The sequence below is a fragment of the Pagrus major genome, chromosome 8, assembly GCF_040436345.1.
Source record: "Pagrus major chromosome 8, Pma_NU_1.0".
Lineage (NCBI taxonomy): Eukaryota > Metazoa > Chordata > Actinopteri > Spariformes > Sparidae > Pagrus > Pagrus major.
This window is the reverse complement of record NC_133222.1, coordinates 33,607,615-33,632,862: the sequence shown is the minus strand read 5'-3', so window position 1 is coordinate 33,632,862 and position 25,248 is coordinate 33,607,615. Positions and strand designations below refer to the sequence as shown.

Below are 25,248 nucleotides of genomic sequence, written 5' to 3'. Positions count from 1 at the left end.
CAAAAAAAACCCCACAGATTTGTGTTTTATGACTCAGCTCAGATTTTTTTTCTGTTGTTTTTTTTTTTTCTTGGACTGTAGAGATAATGAATTACAGCCTGCTGCTACCAGTTAAACTGACTGAGTGAATTCAGCTCAAACAAAATGTGGCAGTAAAAAAAAAAAGAAATCAGTCCACATTTCATCCTCATCACACCTCCATCCTTCAACCATTGTGGGCAGTATGTGGTTTTCCTGGTTCAGTGCTGCTTCATTCGGCACAAACCACACTAAGGGTCTCACTGAACATGCTGATACCTGCCTGATAGATGTGGTTTCTGGGGCTGATTTTCATCTGTTTGATACGCCTCTAAACTCAAATCCTTGGCTGGTATTTTCTGTGTTCATGGTTATATTATTTGTTGTCATGGTAACTCTTTTCACAGCTACATCAGTGACATTGAGCTTTATCTGTTGGTTAAACTGAGAAACCAACGGTTGCCTTAATGATGTCAGCGAGCTGTCCTTGGACAAACCAAAATGCTTGTCACTGGCTGTGAACACAAGATAAAATTATCCTGCAGTCCCATCATCACTGTGTACAAAGGCTTTGAGTCACTCTTGTAACTGGAGCAACACTCTCACACAGACATTTTATCTGAAGAGAATGAGAAACATTGCGCTGCTTAAGTTGTTCAATGACACTGAGAGACTTTTTACATCATCTCACCTCGACACCCATCATGTTTTTCTATCTCAATCAGCTTCACATGCGCATTTCTGCTGCCAAGGTTTTAATGAAGACTGAACACACATCCCAGAATCCAATTACACAAATTACTTTTCATCTAGTCCAATTTCTCACATTAATTTTATGGTCCATGAAGGTCTGGCTCCAGGCTGCATCTTAGATCCTTTAACCCCCAACAAACTGGCCATCAGGAGTTGAAGAATGAGCAAGTTTACAGAGCCAAGCATTCATCTTCCATACTTATCTTTAAAACCAGTTCGAAAAACTTTGAAAGACAGACGATGAAGATGATGTATTTTGTTACCTTAACATAGTGAGCCGACTGAGTTGGAAGCATTTCACTTTTGCTTGGTTTCATCTTCTCAGGTTTCAGATCTTTGCACAGGCAGCAAAATGACAGATGCAGAATATGGTGATGCTCTAACAGTTTTATATGTTGGCCTGAGCTGTAGGACTATAGGTTACTGGGATTTATGAGGTTAGGAATAATTACATTTTTCAGTTCTGTATTTTTAGGATATATTGTTCTAACTTTGCTGATCCTCAGCTTTTCATTTCGCACCATCACAGGTCAAAATTACAGTTTGTAAAATACTTTGGTTTATGACCACATACCTCCTACACCATCAGCACTTCCATCAGCCTCAAACTGACTCTGTAGGTCGGAAAATTGAAGAACAATTTTTAAACTTTGACATTCTCACCATTTCAACAATCAGCAATGTGTTGACCCTTTTTCAAACCTGGCACCTACATTACCCATAATGCAACTTAGCCACTCAGTCACACCACTGGAGGAAATTTATCAGATTACATGAAGCTCCCTCTGGAGCCACAAAAGACTATATATATTATATAATGGGGAGTGTTGTATTCTCTGAGCGTTAACACACTTTAATGTGTGAAATTTAAATCAACATTGCATTGTGGACTTTCTATCTTTTAGGATACTTTTTCCTGTGTTGTCTTCAGAAGTCAGGACTATAGGCTTGTTGCAGCACCAGCACCAACTGTACTATAAGCCCACTATTTATATGTTACACTTCTCAAATAAATGCAGTATTATGTAGAGTGTAAGTCCGATTTTAAATTCTAATTACATGCACGCTACACAGGTTAAAAAAATAAGATCTCTCAGTATCCTGCAAATCTACTAGCTCTGTCTCTGTCACACACACACACGCACACAAAACACACAGTAAACACACGTTACAAGCGAAAGTTTTTTATTTCTCCCCGCTCAGACTTTGACCAACAAAACAAAGCTCCATGGCCTGAGACAGCAGCAAACAGTCCAGCATTCAGCATGATGTGACTTTGAGACAAACTACTGATGAGAAAACACAGTACATCACACAAATAAAAACATTATTTTTCAAACCTTTCAGACTTTGCATTTAACCCACACACAGAGAGAAAGAGAAGCGTGTCCTGCCCTGGCTCTCTCCTCTGCTGCTGATAGCTATAAAGGTGTGAGTCATGTGACACAGTCTAAAGCAGTCTCCTCCTTGCTCCACAGCTGTCAATCACTGTTCCCTCAGCCAACAGCACAGCTTGCAGTCGCTGTGGCTTGGGTTGGGAGGGGGGGTGAAGGGAGGGGGCAGGATGTCGTCGGGGTAGGCAGTGCGGGATTGGTTGCTCGGCTTAAACTGCGTGAGATGTGATTGAGGGAAGGAAGGGTGGAGGCGTCATGTTTGAGTGCCACAATAGCAAAAACCACAAATAGATACACAGATTTAGTTGAGAATAGAGTTTAAATTGGTTTTACTGATGATTAGGATTACATTACTGGACTGAACTTTGTCTGATGACAAAGAGCAACAGTTCAACTCACAGCTGTGAAAACAACAGGAATACTAAAAATGTTTGCAAGGTGTGTGTGCTGCCAGTGTATAACTATAACATGATACAAACTTGTATGGCCTGCAGGTTCCTGTAGGCTCTGTCTTGTGTGTGTGTGTACCCCTATATCAAAGTATGTGTGTGTGCGTGTGCGTATGACCTAATCCATCTATGTGTGTGTGGTTACCTTTTCTGAAAGCCCCTTCTAAAAGGCGTCAGATTGTGTGTGTGTATCTATGTGTGCTGATGTGTGTCTATCTGTAGGCCCTGCTGTGCCGGGGGTACGGCAACATGATTGCGTCCACGCTACCTTCGCTGTCCGAGCTGCTGTCAGAGTCGCTGCTGCCGGAATAAACCCAGAGTCCCGGTAAAACGCCGACGCACACGGCTGCCGACGGTAGGTGTACCACGCCTTGACCGGAGCTCAGGGGAGCCGAGGGGGTCTTCGCTGTCAGACCGGGGACTTTTTGTTGATCTTCAGCTCCCCCTGCTCCCCTTCCAGCTCCTTCCTCCTGTTCTGAACAGCATAACAAACTGTCAGATTCAAAGATTGTAAATCTGTGCATCAGGCTCATTTAAAAAGGTCAGCCATGAAAATTTGGAGAGTAGGAAGTTGTAATGTAACCAAGGACAGAGAAAAATTAACGCAACTGCATTTTTTTTTGTTTCGTCCACATAGTTTCAGTGGAATGCAGGTAAAAAACTTTTTTTTTAAAGTTTGCATGACATTAGTACTTTGTTCTGGTGAGGTCAACTGTTTGTAAAAACATGTGCATGCATGCATGTTAAACGCAGTTGACCCTGTACACTGTTAATAAGACTGAATATAACTGAATATAAAGCCAGGTTTCCTAAAACCGTCTTGCAGGCTGTTTAGACCCAATCAAAGATAATTCACAAGGTATAAGGAGAGAAAATCAGCTGTCTTCAAAAACTTTAAAAAAGCCATATATACCAGAGGACCTGTTAGTTTAAAGCTGCACTAACCAATATTTTTACATTAACAATGGATCAAATAATTATTTATAACGTGAAAGGTTTTGCTTGTAAGCTATAATAAGAGTTTCTCCTAACTCTGCTGAGCACTTTAACTTCTTTCAGCCAATTATTTTGGTTTTACATCCTAAAACTTAGCTGTTTTGATTCACTCTCACTGGTCTCATTAGGCTCCTGTCCAACAGCAAGAGGGGGCTGATTTCAATCAAACTGCTTTGATAACTCTGCTGACACACAAAGACAGCGACTAGTTGATGAACTAGCTCGCATTTAGCTCCTGATAAGCCAGATACTCTCAGGTATTCTTAGACAGCTAATAGGAAAGTGAATATTGACTAATGAAGGCTACTGTTGCACCATTTCTCTTGGATATGTATGAGGCAAATGTTTGGTGATCCATTTTCAATACCAACTTGTAAGATTTGTTAAAGTCAATGTTCATTAATGTTGTTCTCAGTTTGCTCTGCTGCTGCAAATGACCAAAACAACAACTAGTTGCTGCAGCTTCAAACACTGTTTACACAATGTGTTTAAAGAATTGAGTAAAAATGTTTTATTGGATGCACCTTGATAATGTTGTTGTGCGCACCAGTGTGAAAAATTAGTCTTGAGCCCTGAGCAGTCATCATGGAAATTACTTTTCAGTACTTTTCTGTTACTTTCGTTATGAACAGTGAAATACAAAATGTGACATCTGCACAGAATACATATTTGTGGACAAAATGAGAACAGACACCTGACCTTACCTAACATAGCTTAAACAGGTAACAACTACCTTTCAGCAGTGCCACTGCCCCACTGGATTAAGATCATATGAATCAGCTGGCCCTGAGCTCTCTGTAGACTCTGGTTTATTTTTTCTTAGGTTTTTCAATATGAGGCAGATCTGCCTAAACTTCAAGCATATGTGGTGCAAATGAATCTTCTCACACTTCCACTGTAGCCCACCTGTGTGTCTCTCTCCGTTTCCTGCCGTTTCTGTTGCTGCTGTTGTGATTTCCACCTTCTGTTTCTTGCTGCTGTCTGACGACTGGGACGAACTGAGGAAGAGAACGACGAGATGGTGAAGATTTAAAGCTGCTCTAATAAAGATTTTCATTACAACAATGGCTGAGATAAAAACCGTTACTAAGCAAATGAGGTCATTCAAAGTGAGAAAGTGAGTATTATCATCCGACTGCAGTTCCCCTCGGCTCCACTGAACGTTTTAGTGTCTTTCAGCTCATTGTTTTGGTTTAATGACCCACAAGTTAACTTTTGAGGATGGAGGTTAAGTCTTTTCACTTGTTCTAGTTTTTTTTAAATCACAGAGGAATTTTACCATGACAGATGGACACTAACAAACTTCAAATGAATGCTAATGTTGCTCAGTGTCTGTGGGATATGTAAGTAGGCAACTGCTTGCTAAAAGGTTTGTCATGTCAGCTTTATTAGGTAATAATATGTGTTGTGTTTATAGTAGGTCCTGTTGCCCTAAAGCCACAACAAATTAGTTAATGCAGGTTAAAAGGATAAGTATCTGCATACCTGCGTCTTTTAACAGCTCCAGCCAATAAATGGGCCTGAGACAGGTGGCTGGTTCTTTGCTCCGTCCCTGGATTTTTCGGTCCGGCCTTCTTTTCAGGCTCTTTGCGGCTTTCAGTGGACGCCTTCTTCACTAGAGCACTGTGGGGGTACAGAGTTAAGGTAAATAAACCATAACAGAGAGAGTAGAGAGTTGGGCTTAGGGGCAAGAAGAGAGACACGGAATTCAGCAGCAGCCCATCACAAGTTACATCCAGTCCTCCCTTCAGGGGGAGCCATTACATCTTTCCATCAGTGTGGTGGAAGAAGTGGCACAGTTCTGAAAGGCTAAGTAAAGTACTTAGGCAGAGAGAGGTGACACAGATATGGAGTCTAAAAGGAGAGCAGGAGATGGACGTGGCTCAGGAGACATGAAATCAGGCCGAGATGCAGAGACAGAGGAAAGTAGACCGTGAGAGACACAAAGGGACAACACAAGGTGTGAGACAACAAAAAGTGGGGCACTGAGTGTATGTGAGGTACAGATGAGCATCTCTGAGTTTTCACTGCATTGAGTAAGGTCTGCACCTGTCTCTGAGTACTTGATGTTCACAGCAACTGCTTTAAATCGTCACTGTAGTTACCAGCCTATGATACAGTTTCCACGACAACCCAATCTCTTCTTCATCTGCAGACGAACCGCTCTGTCCGCAAAGACAAAGAGGGGGTGACAGAGAGCAACGGCTGCAAAGCACAGAGAGCAACAAGCAACAGGCACAAGTACTCAAGGCTCCTAAACCTTTCCTACAGTCAAACTTAAGCACTTTTCAAGGTGCATTATCAAGGTTTTCCAGCAACTTACATCTGTGGTAAATTCCACATTAAAATTCAAGCATTTTAAAGGATTTCCAGTGCTCCTACAAAGCCTGAGTACTGGACACGTATGCAAATGTGCTGTAGTGTAGTATTTACATGTTGACTGAACGCACAATATATTGATTATAGGAGTTTTGTTTATAAATTAGATGGTCTGTCTTAAATACATTCATTCTTAGCAGGTGATTATCTTATTAATATTTATCAGATGTAACATTTTTATTTCAGAAATAGAAAAGACAGCAGCTGGAGAGCTGACTGAGCAAACATAAACACACAATGCACTTTTAAGTTGCAACCGTACAGACATGCTGCATATCTTCTAATGTGAAAAAACAAAGAGCACAGCCTGAATGACCCTGATGAAAAAGTTTACTGAGCCTACACAAAATATTCCTGTGCTCCTTCCGTGAGTTAAAATTTAAGGTTGTGTAATGCAGCTATATAATACATTTTGTTGGCATACAGGAGAGGCTGGTTCCAGACCTCTGCCACACTGCCCACAACTAAGATTTGTTCAGCGATCGCGCCCACTCAAAGCTGCTTTCTCCAGTTGGACAAACACTTGGCCAGTCAGAGTTAAGTGGGCGGGATTAAGAATAGGGACGCCATCTTCCCTCACAGCAAGCTAGACTGATAACTTGACCAGCCTCATGTTTTGGTCAACATTACCTTATCACAGATATATCCTATCAGTGTATGTGTCGGAAATATCAGCACAGTCCAACTAGATTTGAGGTAATTCAGAAACAGTGTCACAATATGTAAGAACTGGCGACGTATTGAATTCATACTCACAACAAATAGGAGGCAGCATATCACCAGAGTAACCACTAACTGCTGCCAAGTGTAGCTGTCGTTAGCTAGTTAGCTCAGTTAGCCGTGCAGCTAGTGGTCCAGGCTGGACGTGCAAGGCATGGCAGATCGTTGGCGTTTCCACTGCCAGCAAAATAGATTTGACCCCGAACGGGCCGGGGCTGGCTGATTAGCATCCTAAACCTTGCAAGTCAATACATATTAGTCATCGAAACGGTTTCTCCTCCACATTCTGTTGATAGTATCAGTTAAGTCTTGAATGTTTTCGAACAAAAACTTACATATTGCACACACAAATCTGAGGGAAATATATCATCATCATCCCTTTTTTATGTATTATGTGTAAAAATGGCTGAAATACTGGGATTTTTTTTTAACTATGACATTGTTAATGTCAGTAGATTTGGATTTTAGTTTTTTCTAAGGCCAACTTAAAAATCCAGTATCCATCTGGACTTAGCTACTTAGCTACCTAGCAACGGTCATAAAAAAGCAACAGAAAAAAAGACATTAATGCCTGGACTACACGAATACGATATATTCCTAAACGCACATTTTTTTGTCCAATTGGGCCTCTCAACCACACGAACACGGCGATTTCACCCACATAAACGGAGATATTTTTAAACGGATAAAAAAGTGGAGAAATAAAAAAATATCCGATTGAGTGGATCCGTGTAGCGATGTTAAACGGAGCTGATGTTGACGCGATGACGTCAAGCGCCTAGCAACAAGCCGTTCGCACGGTTGTCAACAACGATGGCCGAGATGTACCGGGCTATCTGTGTGTGCTTTGCACTTTTAGGTCTTATCTCAGCTCTACATATGAACGTGACGTTGTTGCATCAACTGCACTCCTCCGGTACGCAAAGGCGTCTGCTGCGCCCGGTCTTCGCCATAACTTCGAACTGCCGCCGTTTGACTGTTTCTTCGGGACCATGACTGCGCATGCTCATAACGTTCTTCTTCTGTGGTATTTTACATTTTGCTAATCGCCACCTATCGGCCGGGCATGGCATTGCAGGCTTCAGAGGCGATCGTTTTCAGTTTTGCCTCTTCGTATGGACGGAGATATTTCTGTGGTGTGGACAGAGTTTTTTTTTTAAACGGGGACGAAAATATCCGCATAAAAAAATATCCATATACGTGTAGTCCAGGTCTAAGTGTGGATGAGATCGATGCAGCTGTACAAGTCGTTTTAAGTTGAGATACTGAAATAACTCAAAGATGGACATGTTACTATCCATGGGAAAAATGTTAAGTTAGCTGCCCCAAGCAGCTGTTGGTGCACACATTGGCAGAATATTTCCCTTTCTAACTGACTGGCTAGGGCAAAACAAAATAATCCCAACCAACAACAAATCAGGTAACATAAACACAATTTCATTCAAACAAAATGGAATTTCATTCGATTCATTAAGCTACAAGAAGAAGAAAATCCATTTTCAATCACAAACACACTGCTTGTAATTATTCTTTGCTTCTGATGAAGTTGAAGGACCAAATTATAGACCAATCTGTTTACAACAGAGTGCTGGCATAACAAATGAGGATGGACACGTGTACAAGGTGTATGTGTAAATGTGTTTGTGTGTGTAATGTATGCATGATGCAGTCCCAGCAGGAGCTCGACTATAGTGGAGCTGTGCCTGCCTCTGCCAACACATAAAGCTGCTTATCATATATGCACCAAGAGACTCCCAATTAGCAGCATGCATGTCTTTCAACTGTTGCAAACAGCATGAGGTGCCCAAAATGACCAGAAAACAGCTTCACTGATTAGCTGAGGGAGATACTGAAACACTTACTGAGGAACTCAACCCAAAATACAGCACTGTATGGGGAACTGTTGCTCTGCTATAACATTACTAACACACTCATCACTCTGGACACGTGGTTTAGGAGGCCGTGTGCAGAACACCTGGCTCTCATGTAGCTCACCACCAATTCGTTTTACACTAATTTATGCTTTTACACTAAGTGCTGCTTTTAGTGCTAAAATAACACACTGATTCAATTATGTGAGTGACAGAAAAAGGCAATAATTAAAGGTTTTGGTTATGTAGTATGTAAGACACGGAAGATTACAGGTTATACAGTAACACAAACGCTAAAGATTTTGATTTTTCGAGAGGACTTACATAAAATGTATTCGTGCTAACCTTTCTCCACTCCTGTTTTTTCAAGATGAATGTCATTGTCTGCAATGGCATGCATTCATATTTCCACTCCACTGTAATAAAAATGGAGGCCCTGCTCTTTATTTACCCATTGTCATGGTGAATCATAGTATTGTTGCTCCATTGATGATGGCTAATTTTTATTCCCAACACATGAGCTTAACTGAGAAAACACTCAGACTTGACTGAACTAATTCTGTTCAGCTGTTCTGAAACTGAAAACTCTCAATTTCCCATCTCAGTTACTCAGAGTTCACAGTGTGTGAGTGCCACTGCCATAGCTTAAGTGCAATGATAATGGATTCTATCAACCTCTTGCAGAAGGAAGTAGAACCTGCATCAACACTAACAGATCTCTGGCAGAGCTGGTACCTAGCAGCCCTGCATGTACAGTAGCTTGTAACTGATACAAACAAAAAGTCACATTCATACATCAGGCATGAGTGAGCTAGCCAAATAAAGCAAACAGGAAAGTCAACAGAGGATGTACTGTAGTGAGGTATAAACACTTATAATGCCACTGCTTGAGATACAGCTGCTGTGACTTTAAACCTGTAAAATCTGTTATCACTCACTAAACTTTAAAATGGGGGATAACAGATTACCTGAAGTGACACTGGCTGATTAAAACATGTTTTCTATAACCAAACACGTGATAAAAGGATATTCTGTATTCCAACAGTTCCTGCTTCTCCTCATCCCTGCGTTGCTTCTCCACCAGGCACTGTTGCCGGGAGACCTCGTCCAGGAAGCTGGACTCATCCTCGTCCAATCCTCTCACCATGTTCCCTGTCACCATGGAAACAAACATGCGCTCAACACATGGCAGTAGATTGATTGCATTTTTCAGAAAACAAACCTCAACAGATTATTTTATATCCACACAAGAATGAAGTGACCTTTGTGTGAAATCTAACAGGCCCTCATGGTGAAAGACAATAAGACTTGTGTGCTTTGAACAGATTTATGACAATTACTGTGGATTTCCACACTGACAGTTTTCTAAACATAATGAAAATCGTTTTTTAAATGCTTGAATTGAATGAGTGAATTCTTTCCCAATTAATCTCCTTACTAAAATCTTAATAATTAACATTAGTGAATGACACTGCACAGCTGCAAACCTGCCATCTGCGAGTGAAATGCAGAAAATACTGAATAACTTAATTTTGAACGATAATGGCAAGAAAGCTTTAAACAGACACAGCTGCGTCTAATTTTTTAAATTATTTTAAATCCTGCATTGTTTACATCATGTTGACTAACTTGCAATCATGTTCTTCCCTGCCTTTGTTGACATGTTGCTGCTATTCTTGGTGCATCACAGCCACCTGTAGGTCAGTGGAATAGTGTAAAACTGGCAGTAGAGTGTCTATGGTGTCACCCGTGCACATGTTGAGCATGTTTATCTTTACAACACATAGCTACTGGCTCTTTGTGTTGGTAGAGAAGCAGAAGAAAAGCATGAATTCAATCCTTGATAACACATGGAGGTAAAAGTACTAATGGCAGATATGACAGAGAGAAACGGAGACAGCGACTCACTGAATTTGAACTGCTCCTCATATTCATCTTGTTTCTTGTCTTTCTGCTCCTGTAGCCGCTCAAAGAGGGATCGTGGGTCGTACTCCTCCTCTGGGGCCTCTGAAGAGTACACAAACAAACTTGCGGATGTAAGCACAGCTGTATGTATTTTAGAGGATTGGTGCATTTAAGATCTGTGTGTAAGTGTTAGTGTTCTTACCCTCTGGGTCTTCAGGTTTCCTGACTTTCTCCCATTCCTCCTGTCTCTTCTTCCTCTTCTCGTCAAGCTCAGATTCTGACACAAACTTCCTGCTGAGGTCGACGCCCGCTGCCCCTCCCCCTGCCATCACAACTGACCTTCACACAAACACAATTTACTTATTACTCCAAAAAAAAAAAAAAAAAATGTTTTTCCCTCAAGACTGGATGCAGTTAATTTCTGCTGGGACTGCTAGGTGAACAAGTCTATAGCAGCGGTTTCCCTTTGGGGACCCACACTGAGACTTTATGGATTCAATCAATATATTCATTTCCTATGCTACATCAAAGAAATCCAATGATCCAAGACATCAATACTCAGCCTGTGTCACAAAACCCTTTAAACCATTGCTATTGACTACTGCACGTAACCATTACTTGCATAACAACCTAAAACTGTAATTCAATGAAGCTTTAAACAAGCTTGTGCAACCTCCCTATGGACATGGCAACAACACTCGTCAAGTTTAACAATGCAAGATTGATATGTTCTTATCTGCAGGGGGCCCAGTTACAAATTAACCTGTCTATATGTAATGCTGAAAGAACTGCAATAAAGACATCTAGATTGATGTTGTAATATCAGAATTAGAGACAGGCCCTGGCCAATTATCAGGGACGAAATTCAGCATTCTTCAATTATCAGTATCAGTGATTTTTCTGTGAGATTGCAAATAAAATAAAATAATTTTAAAATGTGCTACTTTGGCTCTGATGCAACATCCTCTCACACAATGTCCTGCCAACAACAATATCTGACTGGTAACATGTCACAATTAATAACTTATAAACACTGAATGATCTGAATTTGCAAAGTAACTAGTAAATAAATGTATCAAATAAATGTAGTGGAGAGGAAGTAGAAAGTAGCAGAAAATGGAAATACTCAAGTAAGAAACCTCATATTTGTACTTAAAAAAAGTACTTGAGAAAATTGTACATAAGTTTATTTCATCACTTGTTGCTCGAAATTTTGACACAAAGATTTTCATTTTTACTGCAAATTAATATCTGTCCCGAATATCAGTTTTTAGTCTACTGGATTTCTGATGATCAGCATTGGTATCAGCCCTGAATTATCCATATTGGTCGACCCCTAGCCAGAATGCACACATATAAATAACAACATTTACAGAAATCAATAAAACTAAATAAAAATCAGAGTTTTCCTGAAATTTTGATTTTTTTTTTGCCACGATATGGCGATATAGAGATGACCCAAGGTCACATTAAACAAGTCACATCCCTGAAAATCACATAAATGCCAGTGTAGCGTAATTTTGGCAGCACATGGAAACAGGAGACAATATTATTGTTAATGTTTTCTCACACAGATGGTGACACACTGCTGCAGTGAGATCACCAGAAAGTCAACATATGTAAACCACAGCAATAACTAGACATGTGAGACTTTAATGTGTGTTGTTATTTCGAGCCGACTGAACTGAACTCGACCTGTGAGGTTTTGGCTCCCTCTTGTGGTCGTATCTAGTCATTACACGCTATTGAAAAATTATCGCAAATTAACGCGTCTCTCCTCAACGCAGACAGCTCGAGAGTCCCATGAGGATAGCACAAATGATTGAGTGAGGTCAAGAACGATTTACAAGTTTAGCTTCACGGCCCACGAGCGTTCAGTTTGTATCGGCCCTGTTGATTCACTCAGCGATTACCGTTACCTAAGGCGACGACAACAACGAGAGCCGCTACAGATTAGCATTTTAAGATACAAGACACACTCGGCTAACGACGCAACAAATCAACACAGCATTCAATCTGCAGTACAAGAGACACGTTAGCTTCCTATTGTTGTAGTCTGGATGCACGAGGCGTAAAACTGTGGACACGCAGATCTGTTGTGTGCTGCAACCCCCAGCTAGCGTTAGCTTCATTAGCATCCATGCAAGCAGCTGTCACCGCTGTTTGTATCTGGGCGCCGTGTCACGTTGGAGAGGCAACACTTTCAGCTGCACAACCGAGTACACTCGAGCCTCCGCGTATGTCTGTTTCATATCACGTTGAATAATGTCTCTGTCGCTTACACTCACCGAGCTCAGCTAGTCGATATGCTGCTCCAAATCAATGACGTGTTGTGTCACTGTAAAAATATCCCGTCACGATATTCGACGTGCGACTTTAGTTCCGACCTGCTCTTCTGCTGCGGGGCTGAGAGACAAACAAGGCAACAGTGCCACCGTGTGGTGAGGCCACAAAACAGCCACACGTGTAGAGAAGGATTCAAACAGTGAGGAAATAATAACTGAGAAAAGGTATAAAATAACTAATAACTGAGAAAAGTTATAAAATCAATAATAATCGAGAAAAGGTATAAAAGAAGGGGAGGTATCTAAAAAAACCTTTGAATTAATTTGTTAAAGTAGCACTATTTAGTTTTGGGAGGGGAAAGGAGAAGAAGAAGAGAAAGATCTTCACTGACTGATTTTTTTTTTTTTTTTTTTTTATCCCTAAACAAACTAAATAAACAAACTCTCTTTGTTTCCATGACTGAATAAACTGAATAAACAAACTGACCTGAAGGACAGCACAGTTTCATACTGTTTTGCTTTGTGTATATGTAGTGGACCCTGCCACCTTTCTAGCTTCAAACAGTATTCTCGGACCTTATTTTCCTTAGAGAACAGATTGTTTATTCAGTCATGGAAAAAAATAATATTTCCAAGTTTGTATTATTACCTCATTGATATTGTTAATATTAAGATTCAGAGTTTAAACTTCTTCCCCAAACTACATAGTGACCCTTTAAGTTGAACAGTATACTGTGGTAAATTATATTATTTCAGTAGAACTGACTTCACTTGCAGAATTAAGTTTGAATACAATACTTCATCATCAATCATCATATAGCACTTTAACTATGAATTAATTTGTGTATTTACATGTGTAACATTTTTGTTATATTTAATGTCCCCTTGTAAACAGAGTGAATATTAGTTCCTACCTGCTATTGTTTTAGGAGGGACAGGTAATCATGTGACAGAGCAGAGTAACGTGTATGCGACGAGTAGTGTATGATGTACACTGTCTTGTTGGTGTTGATTAAAAGATTAAAGAAAAGTAACAAAGACTAACTGTAGTCGGCTTATTGCTCACAGCCCAGAGAGACTGGAAAATGCTACCACACCAAGAAACAATGGATACAGAATGTTTGCATGAAAAATAACGTATATAATGAATAAACTGTTTGGCTTTTTCATTTCTAACAAAACATCACATTTTATAAGCTTTTCATGTGTGTGTGAGTGTGTGTGTCAGTACAATGTCTGCCTCTGACATGTAGTGGCATAAAAGGAAAAGACTCAAGTAAAGTACAAGTGCCTATGATTTGTACTTAATTACCGTACTTGAGTGAACGTACTTTAATCCCCCATTAGTTTTCGACCATTATACCGACCAGACATTAGCTTTATTAGCTTTGTTGTAAACTGTGGAACTAACTTGACCACAGATAAACTCATATGTAGAAGGTTGCAGCCAAAACCTGTCACAACTTGTAGCTACCTGTCCTGTCACCAGTGTCTGTTCAATCAAACCTTTAATACAGAGAAGCAGAGTACACAAACAGAGAAGTGCAGATGGTGGGGCCGCAGACGGCCAGAGGAGAGGAGGCAGGGCTAAGAGATGAGCTGCACCTCAAGCAAAGTTCATCAGCCTGCCTCTGCAGTCACTTCAGTCCATTCCACCATGATCGCCTCAATCGTCCTGCTCTGGGTCTGCGTTTTCGTTATCCTCCTTCTCCTCAAATCATGGAGGCCCAAAAACTTTCCACCGGGACCGATCATCCTGCCAATACTGGGGAACATTTTGGAGTTGAGCCTAGAAAACCCCTTGAAGGACTTTGAGAGGGTAAGAAAAACACTGAAATGAATGATGTTGCTCTTCTTTTTTTTTTTTTTTTTTTTTTTTAATTTTCTTTATTATTGTTATTCTCACACATTACATTACACAGCTGGTGTTGAATTCTTGATTTACAATTATTGTCAAGAAGAGAGGATAACATCATATCAACATAGCTATCGCCATATAGTTGTGTAATGTTGAAAGAAACAAAACCTGCATACTTTTATATTTTTAATGTTGCTCTTCTAATGCGATAAATTGTTACGGCATCAATGCAGGTACTATTATTAGCACTTTAATTGTGCCTAAAAGGTTAAATACTTAAATTTGTGGGAACAGTGTCCTGCTTTCTCCGACACTAATAGTTTGAAAAGGTTGCTGTGCCACTGCATTTTTAGAGCATGAATTTAACCTAAGCATTAAATAAAAAACACACGTGGAAGCCACTGAAGTGTTTGTACTTGTACTTTGCAATGATATACTCTAAGGACAAGGGTCACTCAAACCAGCTCCACTACGGTTTTCATGTGATTACATAACATATTGTGGATGTCTGTATACAGTTGACTGCCCGTCATCTTGGACTAGAGCCAACTAACAACAAGGGCCAAACACACTGGGCGTTTTCCAACTTAAACCCCATACAATCATACATCACAGTGCTGCGTACCAGAAGGCCTCCATAATGTCATCTGATACTTGTTACCTTAAATGGGCTCTATGCAGTTTTGGAGAATGAATTCAAACTCAGAATTTTAACATTTAGAATATTAATGAGGCAATAATACAAACTAGGAAATATTTATTTTCTCCATAACTGAATAAACAAGCTGTTCTCAGAGGAAAATAAGGTCCCAGAACACTGTTTGAAGCTAGAAAGGTGGCAGTGTCCGCCAAATATACACAAAGCAAAACAGTATGAAGCTGTGTTGTCCTTTAAGGTCAGTTTGTTTATACAGTTTATTCAGTCATGAAAACAAAGAGAGTTTGTTTATTTAGTTTGTTTAGGGATAAAAAAGTCAGTCAGTGAAGATTTTCTCTTCTGATTAATATTTCTTCCCCATTCCACATAATGCACCTTTAAAGGAATGCATTTTACACATTAAGTGTGTTTACAGGGGAGTACATGTGAAAAAGTAAAAAAAATCCTCCGGTGATGTCACTCAGTGGCTAAATTGCATTGTGGGTAATTTAGGCACCAGGTTTTGAAAAGCAGTCCACGTCTCTCATGGCACTCTTATAACACTGTTGAACTTATTATGGACAGTTTCAAAAGAACTGATCAAAATCAATGCACCTTTTTATTCCACACATTCTTGCATTTGAAAACCTATGTTACCCACAATGCAACTTGCTATATCTCGCTATATGTTTCCAGGCTCACATTTCACATACTTATTATCTTTTAGCTTGTAATATTATACATTGTTGTTTCTTATCACTGTGGACACCTCCTTCAGTAAAGCAAGGTTATGTATGGGCGGCTCATTCACAGATGGATCTTTATCAGTTTATCAGTTACGTATGCTCATTGCTGATTGGTGTTTCAACCCTCACCTATTGTTATACGTTATCAGTCATGCTGTTTTTGATGAGGTTGATAAGCTAAAACACAGTTGTTTGAGATAATAGATAAATAAGTAGTCTGGAGTTTTGTTTGCTCTGATTCTTTCCACTAACGTACAACCGATATATATATATCGTTCAAGTTTTGAAGTGTGTGTGCTGCTATTTTTCCGCTGTGGTTTTGAAATGGTGCAAGTCAAATCTCCCTTTGAGACAATCAAAACTGAACTAAGACTGAAGATATGAACTAAGCAAAATAAGCAGATGTGATTACAGTGAATTGCACCTTTAAAGAGTGATACAGGTATTACAAGCTATGTAATATAAATGTATCCCAGACACTGACGTTATCTTTTCCCAGCTGAGGAAGACTCATGGAAACGTCTACAGTCTGTACATCGGTTCCAAGCCAGCTGTTGTCATCAATGGGTTGCAGGCCATGAAGGAGGCTCTCATGACCAGGTCCAATGAGTTTGCCGGACGACCCCAAGACCTGTTTGTCAATGACACCACCCAGAGGAAAGGTAACACTGATCCAATATTCAGATTATCTGAATCAGTAATGAGTAACTTGATTTGTCAAATAAATTTAGTGGAGTAAAAAGTACTCTTTACTTCAAAATGCAGTGGAAGTAAAATGGAAATACTTAATTAAAGTGTAAGTGTCTCGAAATTCTGACTTACTTTCATTTGTTATGCATATATATATATATTGGTTTGAATACTGGTAATCTGTCTCCTTTATTACTACTATTTAAACGTTGTGGTTGATCCCTGGTATATAGAGTATGTTGGTCATGTGTCTCTTTCTACGCATGGAGTGTATGTATGGGAACCAAACAAAGGCAAGGGTTAAAGTCTGTTCATGGGTTCACCTTCGGACATGTTTTTGTGTTCAGTATACTATTCAGTTTGCCAGAAGAAAGAAGGCGGGTCTGTAACTGTCTCCTCTCTTTAAGCCCTTTCTTGCAATGACGCCCTGATACCAACATACAGTATATAAAAACAATACATATAAAGATTACAGCACATTTAAAAGAATAACATGAAATTACATGTACATATAAAGCAATGGAAGTAGCATTAATTAACAAATATACCTTTATTTGTACCACTCGCTGTCTTTAAGTGTCTGAAATAAACTAAAACGTCTTCATCCACACATCTACATATCAAAACCATAACATCCAACCAGGCAGTTAATCAGTCATTAAACTGGTCTGAATGTGTGCAGATAGAAACTAATTAATCATGTGTTAATATTCATCGTCAGTGAGGAAGGGTTTCTTGGAAAGCAGGCTGCTAAACTTTTCCAGCCCCTGCAACTCTTAATGAGATTTCATTCAACACATGGACACGGGGAGCACCTGCCTGGCATAACAATGAGCGTCTGGCTGCCAGAATGTCTGGATCCACAACTTTTCAGAGTACTTTTTAATTTGTGAGCGTAGGATTACATCAGATTGCTGCTTTTATGCTCCTTTAAAAATGCACACTGTATAGCAGCCACAAGACAATATAGTGTTCGCCTACAGTACATACAGTATATCTACATATATAGTGTATTGTTTGTTCCTGCACGAAAACAGTGTGAATCCTATTTCCCCAGCCCCAAAATAAGAAGAGACTACAGAGGAAGGTAGAAATGACATGATAGATAGATAAATAAATCAGTCAAAAACAGCTGTAATTCCATCGCCCAATAAAGACACATACACACAGAACAGTGTTGAAATTAAAGAGAAAAAATAAGAACAAATACATGGATTCAATATTTCAATTTTTTTGCAGAAGAGATTTCACCTTATTAACTAAGTCAACACACAGTATATGTCTTGTCTGGTGCATTCTTCTTATTAAATCTACACTAAGTACATCAAGAAAAAAAGAATAAAAAGTTTTTCATAGCACAAAAGTTTTTTTTCTCAGCAGCCAAACCAGTGGTAGGGGGATGGCAGTAGTCAGCTTCTTATAATGGCAGTTTCCAATATAGCAATGGCTCAGGATTGAAAGTAGATAAAGAAATTACATAAAGATACCGCAGAGAGTAAACAATAACACAGGCCAGAAAGTATACGAGCTCTGGAATAGCACATTGATGATCACAGTAGAATATTTTGATAAAATATGACATTATATTTCCTGTAAGCTCGCACTGTATGCTCTTTGTGTCACTGCACCTGTTGCAGGAGTGATTCTGGCGGATTATGGCTCTAGTTGGAAGGAGCATCGTCGCTTTGCCTTGATGACGTTGAGGAACTTCGGTCTGGGGAAGGATTCCATGGAGGAGAGGATTCATGGAGAGATACAATACGTCATTAAGACACTGGAAAAGAGCATTGGTATGGTATTAGCTTCCTGACACTTTCTTTTCACTCTTTCATGAGAGTTATTGCCATGTAGATTTTTGCATTGTGCTCTTATTTGTTTAAAGTTCCTTTATAGTCTGGTACAATGCTTTGTCTCACTTCAGTCTATATGACATCTTTCACAGGCTCAACCTTGTCTCCTCAAGTTATGTTTCATAATGCGTCCTCCAACATCATCTGCCAGGTTCTGTTTGGTACACGCTACGAGTACGACGACATGTTCATCAAAACAATTGTACAGTGCTTCACTGAGAATGCCAAGATAGCCAATGGACCATGGGCCATGGTGAGTCAAAGCATGTTTTTGTGGTAGAAACTCTGGCTTTCTGACTTCCTGCTTGTAAACATTGTGGCAAAGCCATCTACTCGGCCTCATGAAGGAACAGTTGGTCTGATGTCACAAAACAATTGCAGCACCCATGGGAAGAGAGCAGGATGAATTTGCAGACAACAGTTTTTGTATTAGGCTAGTGAATGGAATGTTTACATACATTAAGTGCTGTAAATAAGATGTCTGTGTAGTTTTCCTCCAGTATTTCGTAATGCAAGGAGGCTGTACTGCTGAGGATTCACTCGTGTGTAGAGCCCGACCGATGTGCAGTTTTTGGAGTTAAAAATTGGCCAATATACACACAGTTTTTGCAGTGATCCCTTCAATGTGGTTATGAAACACTTGAAATGGAGACAATATATTATAGAATTTAACAATAAACATAATTGTCTAAAATGACATCAGTGAACTGAAACAGTAAAATTCACTTGGTATGTAATAATTATAAATCTGCACTTTGTTCTTTAAAACCAAAAGGTTTTCGTATCAGCCGATAGCGACAGCATGTTCACCAATACGGATGTGTGTGCGATACGCCAATATTGGCTGATGAAATTAGGCACAATGGTGCTCTGAGCTGAATGCTAACTTTGGCATGCTGACAATGACAATGCTAATATGCTAATGTGTTTGGCTTGCAAACTAATCAATTAACTTTTTCTTTTTTTTTTTCTACAGCTGTATGACTCTTTCCCCTTGATTCGGAGCCTGCCACTGCCCTTCATGAAGGCCTTTAAGAATGTTGAGGTATGTTTACTGGGCCTGGAGATTCATTGTAAATATTTACAATAAATTATGAAATAAGCCAGAAAAAAAAAATATATATTGATGATTAAACATGAACATTTTTTTTTCTCTTACTGCACATATACAATGACAACTGATACATCTGCAGTTTGTCAGCTGAAAAAAATGAAAGTTCATGTTATGAATGTTCACTTATGTATTTCAGACTTGTCAGAAAATTGCCAAACGTCTTTTGGCCGAGCACAAGAGCACCAGAGTCCCTGGGGAGCCACGAGACTTTGTTGATTGCTATTTTGATGAAATGGATAAGGTGGGTGTGTGTGTGTGTGTGTCGAAGTGAGCTGAGTCTTTTCACACCCCGTAGTGTACATGTGTGTTCATCAGTAAGGTATTGTTTCATTTAACGTGTGTTGTCTTCTCCTCTGTCTAGAGAGGCGATGACGGTTCTTCATTCTCAGAAGGTCAACTGTCTATGTATGCTCTGGATCTTCACTTTGCTGGGACTGACACAACCTCCAACACCCTGCTCACTGGTTTCCTCTACCTCATGGGCCACCCACACATACAGGGTATGCCTCCACATGAACAACTTCATGTAGATTGTGTATGTTCACCAGTGTCAGCTGAGTGAGTGTCACCTCTCCTGACATGAGATCCTGACACACCAGCAGCTCTTCCTCTGCTGCATCTTCACATTCGGCTCCTTTCTCACACGATTTATCAGGACTTTTTCAATGTCACTTTTTTTTTTTACTGTGTAATGAAAACAAGGTGTTGCTAACATTATTATACTCTTCTGCCCCCTCCCCCTGCTGTACCTCACAGAGCGTTGTCAACAGGAGATAGACACGGTGTTGGAAGGGAAGGAAAAGGCCACTTTTAACGACAGACACAATATGCCTTACATGCAGGTATATCATCAGTCAGATTTCACTTTTAATTCATGTGTTCACATCTGTCTGAGTGGCTTATTTGTTAGCACATGACACAAAATCTGCTAAATTTCAGGGATCATTCATAAAAGTGCAAGTTTATTGGTCTGCTTTCTCATGGCTGAGCTCCTGAGAGCCTGCCTTGTTTGTCTTCTGCCCCAGGTCATATAAAGGAAAATATATAAATAAGAACATGTTGTTTAAATCTCTCTCCATCCAGGCTGTGATCCATGAAGTGCAGAGGGTAGCCAACACTGTCCCACTCAGCGTTCCTCACTGTACGACTAAAGACACAGAGCTCATGGGATATTCCATTCCCAGAGTAAGAAGCACCTGGTGTTTAATAGTGTTTAGCATAGTGACAGTATAGTGAAGTGTTGGAGAAAGAAACTTTACTGTGCTTTATGGCTGTATGTGGAAAAAAAGCTACTTGTACCAGTGCTGCAATTGGAGGTAAGGTAAGATGAGTCTGCAGGGAACAAAGTGGAATGTGACCTTTCTGCCTATTTCTGCACATCATGATTTACTTGATTTCACTGATTGTAAGAACACAGTTAAGCTGCTGTCAATGTAGGCAGCAGATCCTCTAAACATTGTGTTTGCACCATACATAAATAAGGGCTAAAACATTACCTTCCATAGTTTAAGTAAGGCTTACCTCTTACAAATGTTTCCTGCCCTCCTCTTTGTCCTTTCTTCTTAATGTTCTCCTCAGGGTACGCTGATCATCCCTAACATGACATCTTTGATGAATGAGGAGGGAGAGTGGAAATTTCCTCATGAATTCAACCCTGAAAATTTCCTCAACGACCAGGGAGAGTTTGTTAAACCTGAGGCTTTCATGCCTTTCTCCGCAGGTATGAGGGCATGATAACAAAACAACGCAGCATAGGTCTCATTGTATATCAGGCCTGCAGTGGCATGCACACAGGGTGTGTCTAACCAAACTGTTGTAGATGACTTTTGAGGTCTTTTTCGTTTCTCAGGTCCTCGTATGTGTCTTGGAGAGGGTCTGGCTCGCATGGAGCTCTTCCTCATCACGGTGACGCTGCTTAGGAAGTTTAAGTTCACCTGGCCTGAGGATGCAGGAGAGCCAGACTACACACCAGTCTATGGGGTTACTCTGACTCCCAAACCTTATCGCATGAAGATCGAACCCAGAGCAACTGAGTAATGCAGTCTGTGGACACACAGCAGAAGCAGTGGAGGTTAATCCAGATCAACACTAGCAGATGGGAACAAATACGATGAAAACAATAGAGGGCTGTTTGTGCCACCCGTAATGGCATGTACGATACACTAAGGGCCATCGTTGCATCTACTGAGGCTAAAATACAATGATTTGAATACGCAGCCTCAGTAGGGTTACTGTCAAGGCTGCCTATTCAAATCTTTTCATCACTTCATACTGTATGAGAAACTTCTCATGAAGCATATCCCCTAACAGTCATACCAAAGAAAATGGTTTCAAAATGGAGCTGTGCATGAGTATAAAAGTGCAGGCTAGACTACAAGGTCGTCACCAGGTGGGCACCCTTTTTACAAACAGTGTTTGGTCAACAACACACAGAAGGCTCACCAGAGCTCAGCAGTCTCCTCGTGACCTGCGCTAACACAACCAAAGCAGCCCTCTGAAGCAAATGTTCATAACAAGCTAGCATCATTAACAACAAACAGCTTCCTAGCATGCTGCCTTCACTGGTCGCGTGCTGCTTGACCAATGACACAACAAACCAAACCATATTCCTCAGTTACATTACATTAGCAAGCAAGAAGAACAGAAGCTAACAGTAGCCAGGTAAGAACATGTTAAGCTACCTATCGAGCTGCCTCAGGCACTGGAAAACAAACCAACCATCCACCTCAGCTACCTTACCTTCAGCAATCACCCATATACACCTCTGTCTATAATATCAGCAGCAAAAGCCATCAGCTGTTAAAATGCTAGCTAAAACAACAAGCTACCAACATCTTAAGCTGAGCAGTTGTTGCCAACATTGACAACATGCTGCAAAAAAACAACCAAGCCTCTTCAGCTACCTCTTCATAGCAAGAAGAACAACAAACACATCTCTTTATAACATCAGTAGCTAGTTTTAAGAACCAGTACGTATCTATCTTTGCCCCAGTAACTCTGTTTACTTCTAACATAAAGCCATTCACTGGAACTGGCTGCAGTGTTTTTTAAGGCATTGAACTTTTGTCAGCAACCCTGTTTCTATGTATTCCTGACATTCATGGTAAAAATGCTGCGTCATGGATGAGGAACTGTTGATTCATGAAGTTGGAGCTGGCTTATCAAGGTAAATGACCCTCGCTACATACAGCCCACTTGCTGTCTGCTATATTACATTTAATTTCCAGTTGTTATCTAAATATCACAATATAAAACGCGTGTTTTCTGTTTGAAAAAGTACAGACATATGAAGATAGCAAGTAGGGTTATCACGTCTCTGTGATCTTGAGTGCACGTTTGTTTGCATGACGTAACAAAAGTGAATATTTAACATTCATGTTATGATCTAGGTCATATGGTTCGATGAAAATTGTGGGACACTCACTTGTTGTAATGACACGTGTAAGAATACCACATGAAAGTTAATTATTACACTCTGCTGCCTGAATTTGGTGCGAGACAATGTTTGAATGCTCCAAGATTTCAGAAAAAGTTGGTTAAACTTTATTCACTAAGATATCGATTCACTTATCACTTTCTTTTGAGAAACTAGACAACCTCTGCACAATTATGCTGAAGAAAATCATACCCGTTATATTGAGAAGACAGATATTTGAATATGGCATGGGAAGGTTTGGGGTTTGTGAGAGTAAGAACAACTGAGCTTTGGATGTTGTAAAATCAAGGCAGCAACAGAAGATGACAAAGGACGAAGTCCACAGAGAGTGAGAAGAAAGGAATCATGTACTCTAGAATGACCTCTTCAGGAAGAACAACAGTGTCAGTCATCTCAGCAAGTGCCTCAAATCAGGATCATTCTCTAACCCTTAAAGCTGCTGTATGTGACTTTTAAAAAAAAGAATACCTCTATATTCCGACAGTCATCACTGTTATAGAGTGATTAGTCACTAACCCCATGTCTTGTCTCCTCCAGCTCACACATTTTCTGGTATCCCTACACACTTTATCCAATCAGAACGGAGAACTCCATAAAGAGGCGCTGTGCGTTCATGTGGTGCCAGGACCACCTCTTTATGGAGCTTGCATGTGGGATTGCTAACTTCTTAACGGACAGGAAATTAAACAAAACGATGATACTTACAGCAGCTTTAACTGTGTACTTACTCAAACCCAAACTACAGTCTTTCCCTAAACCAAATCAAGTTGTTTTTGTACCCAAACCTAACCAAACCTTAACCATAGAGTGTAAAAATACATCATAAAACAGATTTATGCTCCTTTTTGTCGCACTAATTAGAGGGTACACTGTATTATTTGTGTATGTAGATCCCGTTAAAGTACATGCTTTGATATGTCTACCACTGTAATTGCTTATGTATTCAAATTATATTCTTTAATATGTATATGTAGTGCTGACATGTGTATTCAAATTGTACTGTTTGATATGTATACTTACTGATTAGTAAGGTATTCCATGACATGTATTGATGTGTAATTGATTTATGTGGGATTGAAATGATGAAGGTCATTCTGGCCAGTTTTGTCTGTCCTGAGGCTGATGTGTGACATTCTTTGTTTAACAGGGTAAACATAGCATTGTAATAGTATTTCAATGGTATGCATTTATTAGTTAAAAAAAAAAAAAATTGCAAAACTACTACTTTTGACAATATGAATAAATATATTGCACTGTGGAGTGACAGTGACAGTGGCAGAGGTCTTAATTACACACTGAAAGAGTTGGTTATGACCTGAAAAGGGACCACATAGTAGAATCAATACCTCTCTGAGAGTGTCAATAAAAACCTTACAAACTTTGAAAGGCTTTGTACAGATAAATACATTTAAAAACACTTCATACATCAAACAAACTTCATAACGGTACTGTAGTTTTACTGTAGGTCTGCTCTAATGGATTGCATTATACTGCACAGGTGAAGTACATCTTGAGCAAACATGTTCCACATCCTACATTGTTTAAAACTACATTTGGCAGAGGGATGAAAAATATCTGCAGGATGTATTGCATATTTGAGCTAACCATGAAGGTCGGCACTTAACTTCTCTCTGTTTTTTCTTCTTTCTTAAACAGTCAATAAGAAAGACAAAGTAAAGGGAACCTATCTAACACATGTATACAAAGTAAGAAGTATGTATAGTAAAAAAAATAAAAAGCGTGTTAAAGTTCCAAGTCACAAAATCTAAAAGTTACAACATTGTTTTCTAAGTAGCATTGTTAACAGCCACGTGTTGATAAACTGCTTTAACCCATTAACTGATATGGTCATAGCAGCCACTCACCACCCACTGCAGACTGACACTGCTCCCCTCAGTGATAACTGTGTATCTGGGATGTAGGAAGCTTTATGCAGGTGAACTGAGGGAGTTTTGTGTGTAGCTGCCCATGGTGCTGACAAGATGTCATGAACTGGGTCTTTTAAAACAGATAGCCTTTGCTATCTTTTAAAAGCTCTCTTGTAATTACTTCACCCTTGTGTCTAATCACCCTTACTGTATGGGCCACATTTATAATTGGGTTTGTGAGTCTCAACACAATATAGTTAGATTCTGTAGACCATTTAA

General features: G+C 39.8%; 2 protein-coding genes across 2 annotated transcripts; one reads left to right on the top strand and one right to left on the bottom strand.

Moving 5' to 3' along the window:
- Positions 1 to 1,939: 1,939 nt before the first annotated feature.
- psme3ip1 (proteasome activator subunit 3 interacting protein 1) lies at positions 1,940 to 12,860 on the bottom strand. Its single transcript, XM_073472309.1, has 7 exons — positions 12,774 to 12,860; positions 10,688 to 10,824; positions 10,489 to 10,587; positions 9,611 to 9,732; positions 5,096 to 5,235; positions 4,517 to 4,608; positions 1,940 to 3,089 (listed from the first exon to the last, which is right to left on the bottom strand). Exons 2-7 carry the CDS (start codon positions 10,812 to 10,814, stop codon positions 2,827 to 2,829), a joined length of 843 nt encoding a protein of 280 aa, XP_073328410.1. The 5' UTR covers positions 10,815 to 10,824; positions 12,774 to 12,860; the 3' UTR covers positions 1,940 to 2,826.
- A 1,552-nt stretch (positions 12,861 to 14,412) lies between these two features.
- LOC141000729 (cytochrome P450 2B4-like) lies at positions 14,413 to 24,487 on the top strand. Its single transcript, XM_073471529.1, has 11 exons — positions 14,413 to 14,589; positions 16,511 to 16,673; positions 18,339 to 18,491; positions 18,644 to 18,804; positions 19,528 to 19,596; positions 19,802 to 19,906; positions 20,027 to 20,165; positions 20,422 to 20,507; positions 20,749 to 20,850; positions 21,244 to 21,385; positions 21,515 to 24,487. The coding sequence occupies exons 1-11, from the start codon at positions 14,428 to 14,430 to the stop codon at positions 21,700 to 21,702; spliced, it is 1,470 nt and encodes a 489-aa protein (XP_073327630.1). The 5' UTR covers positions 14,413 to 14,427; the 3' UTR covers positions 21,703 to 24,487.
- Positions 24,488 to 25,248: the final 761 nt, after the last annotated feature.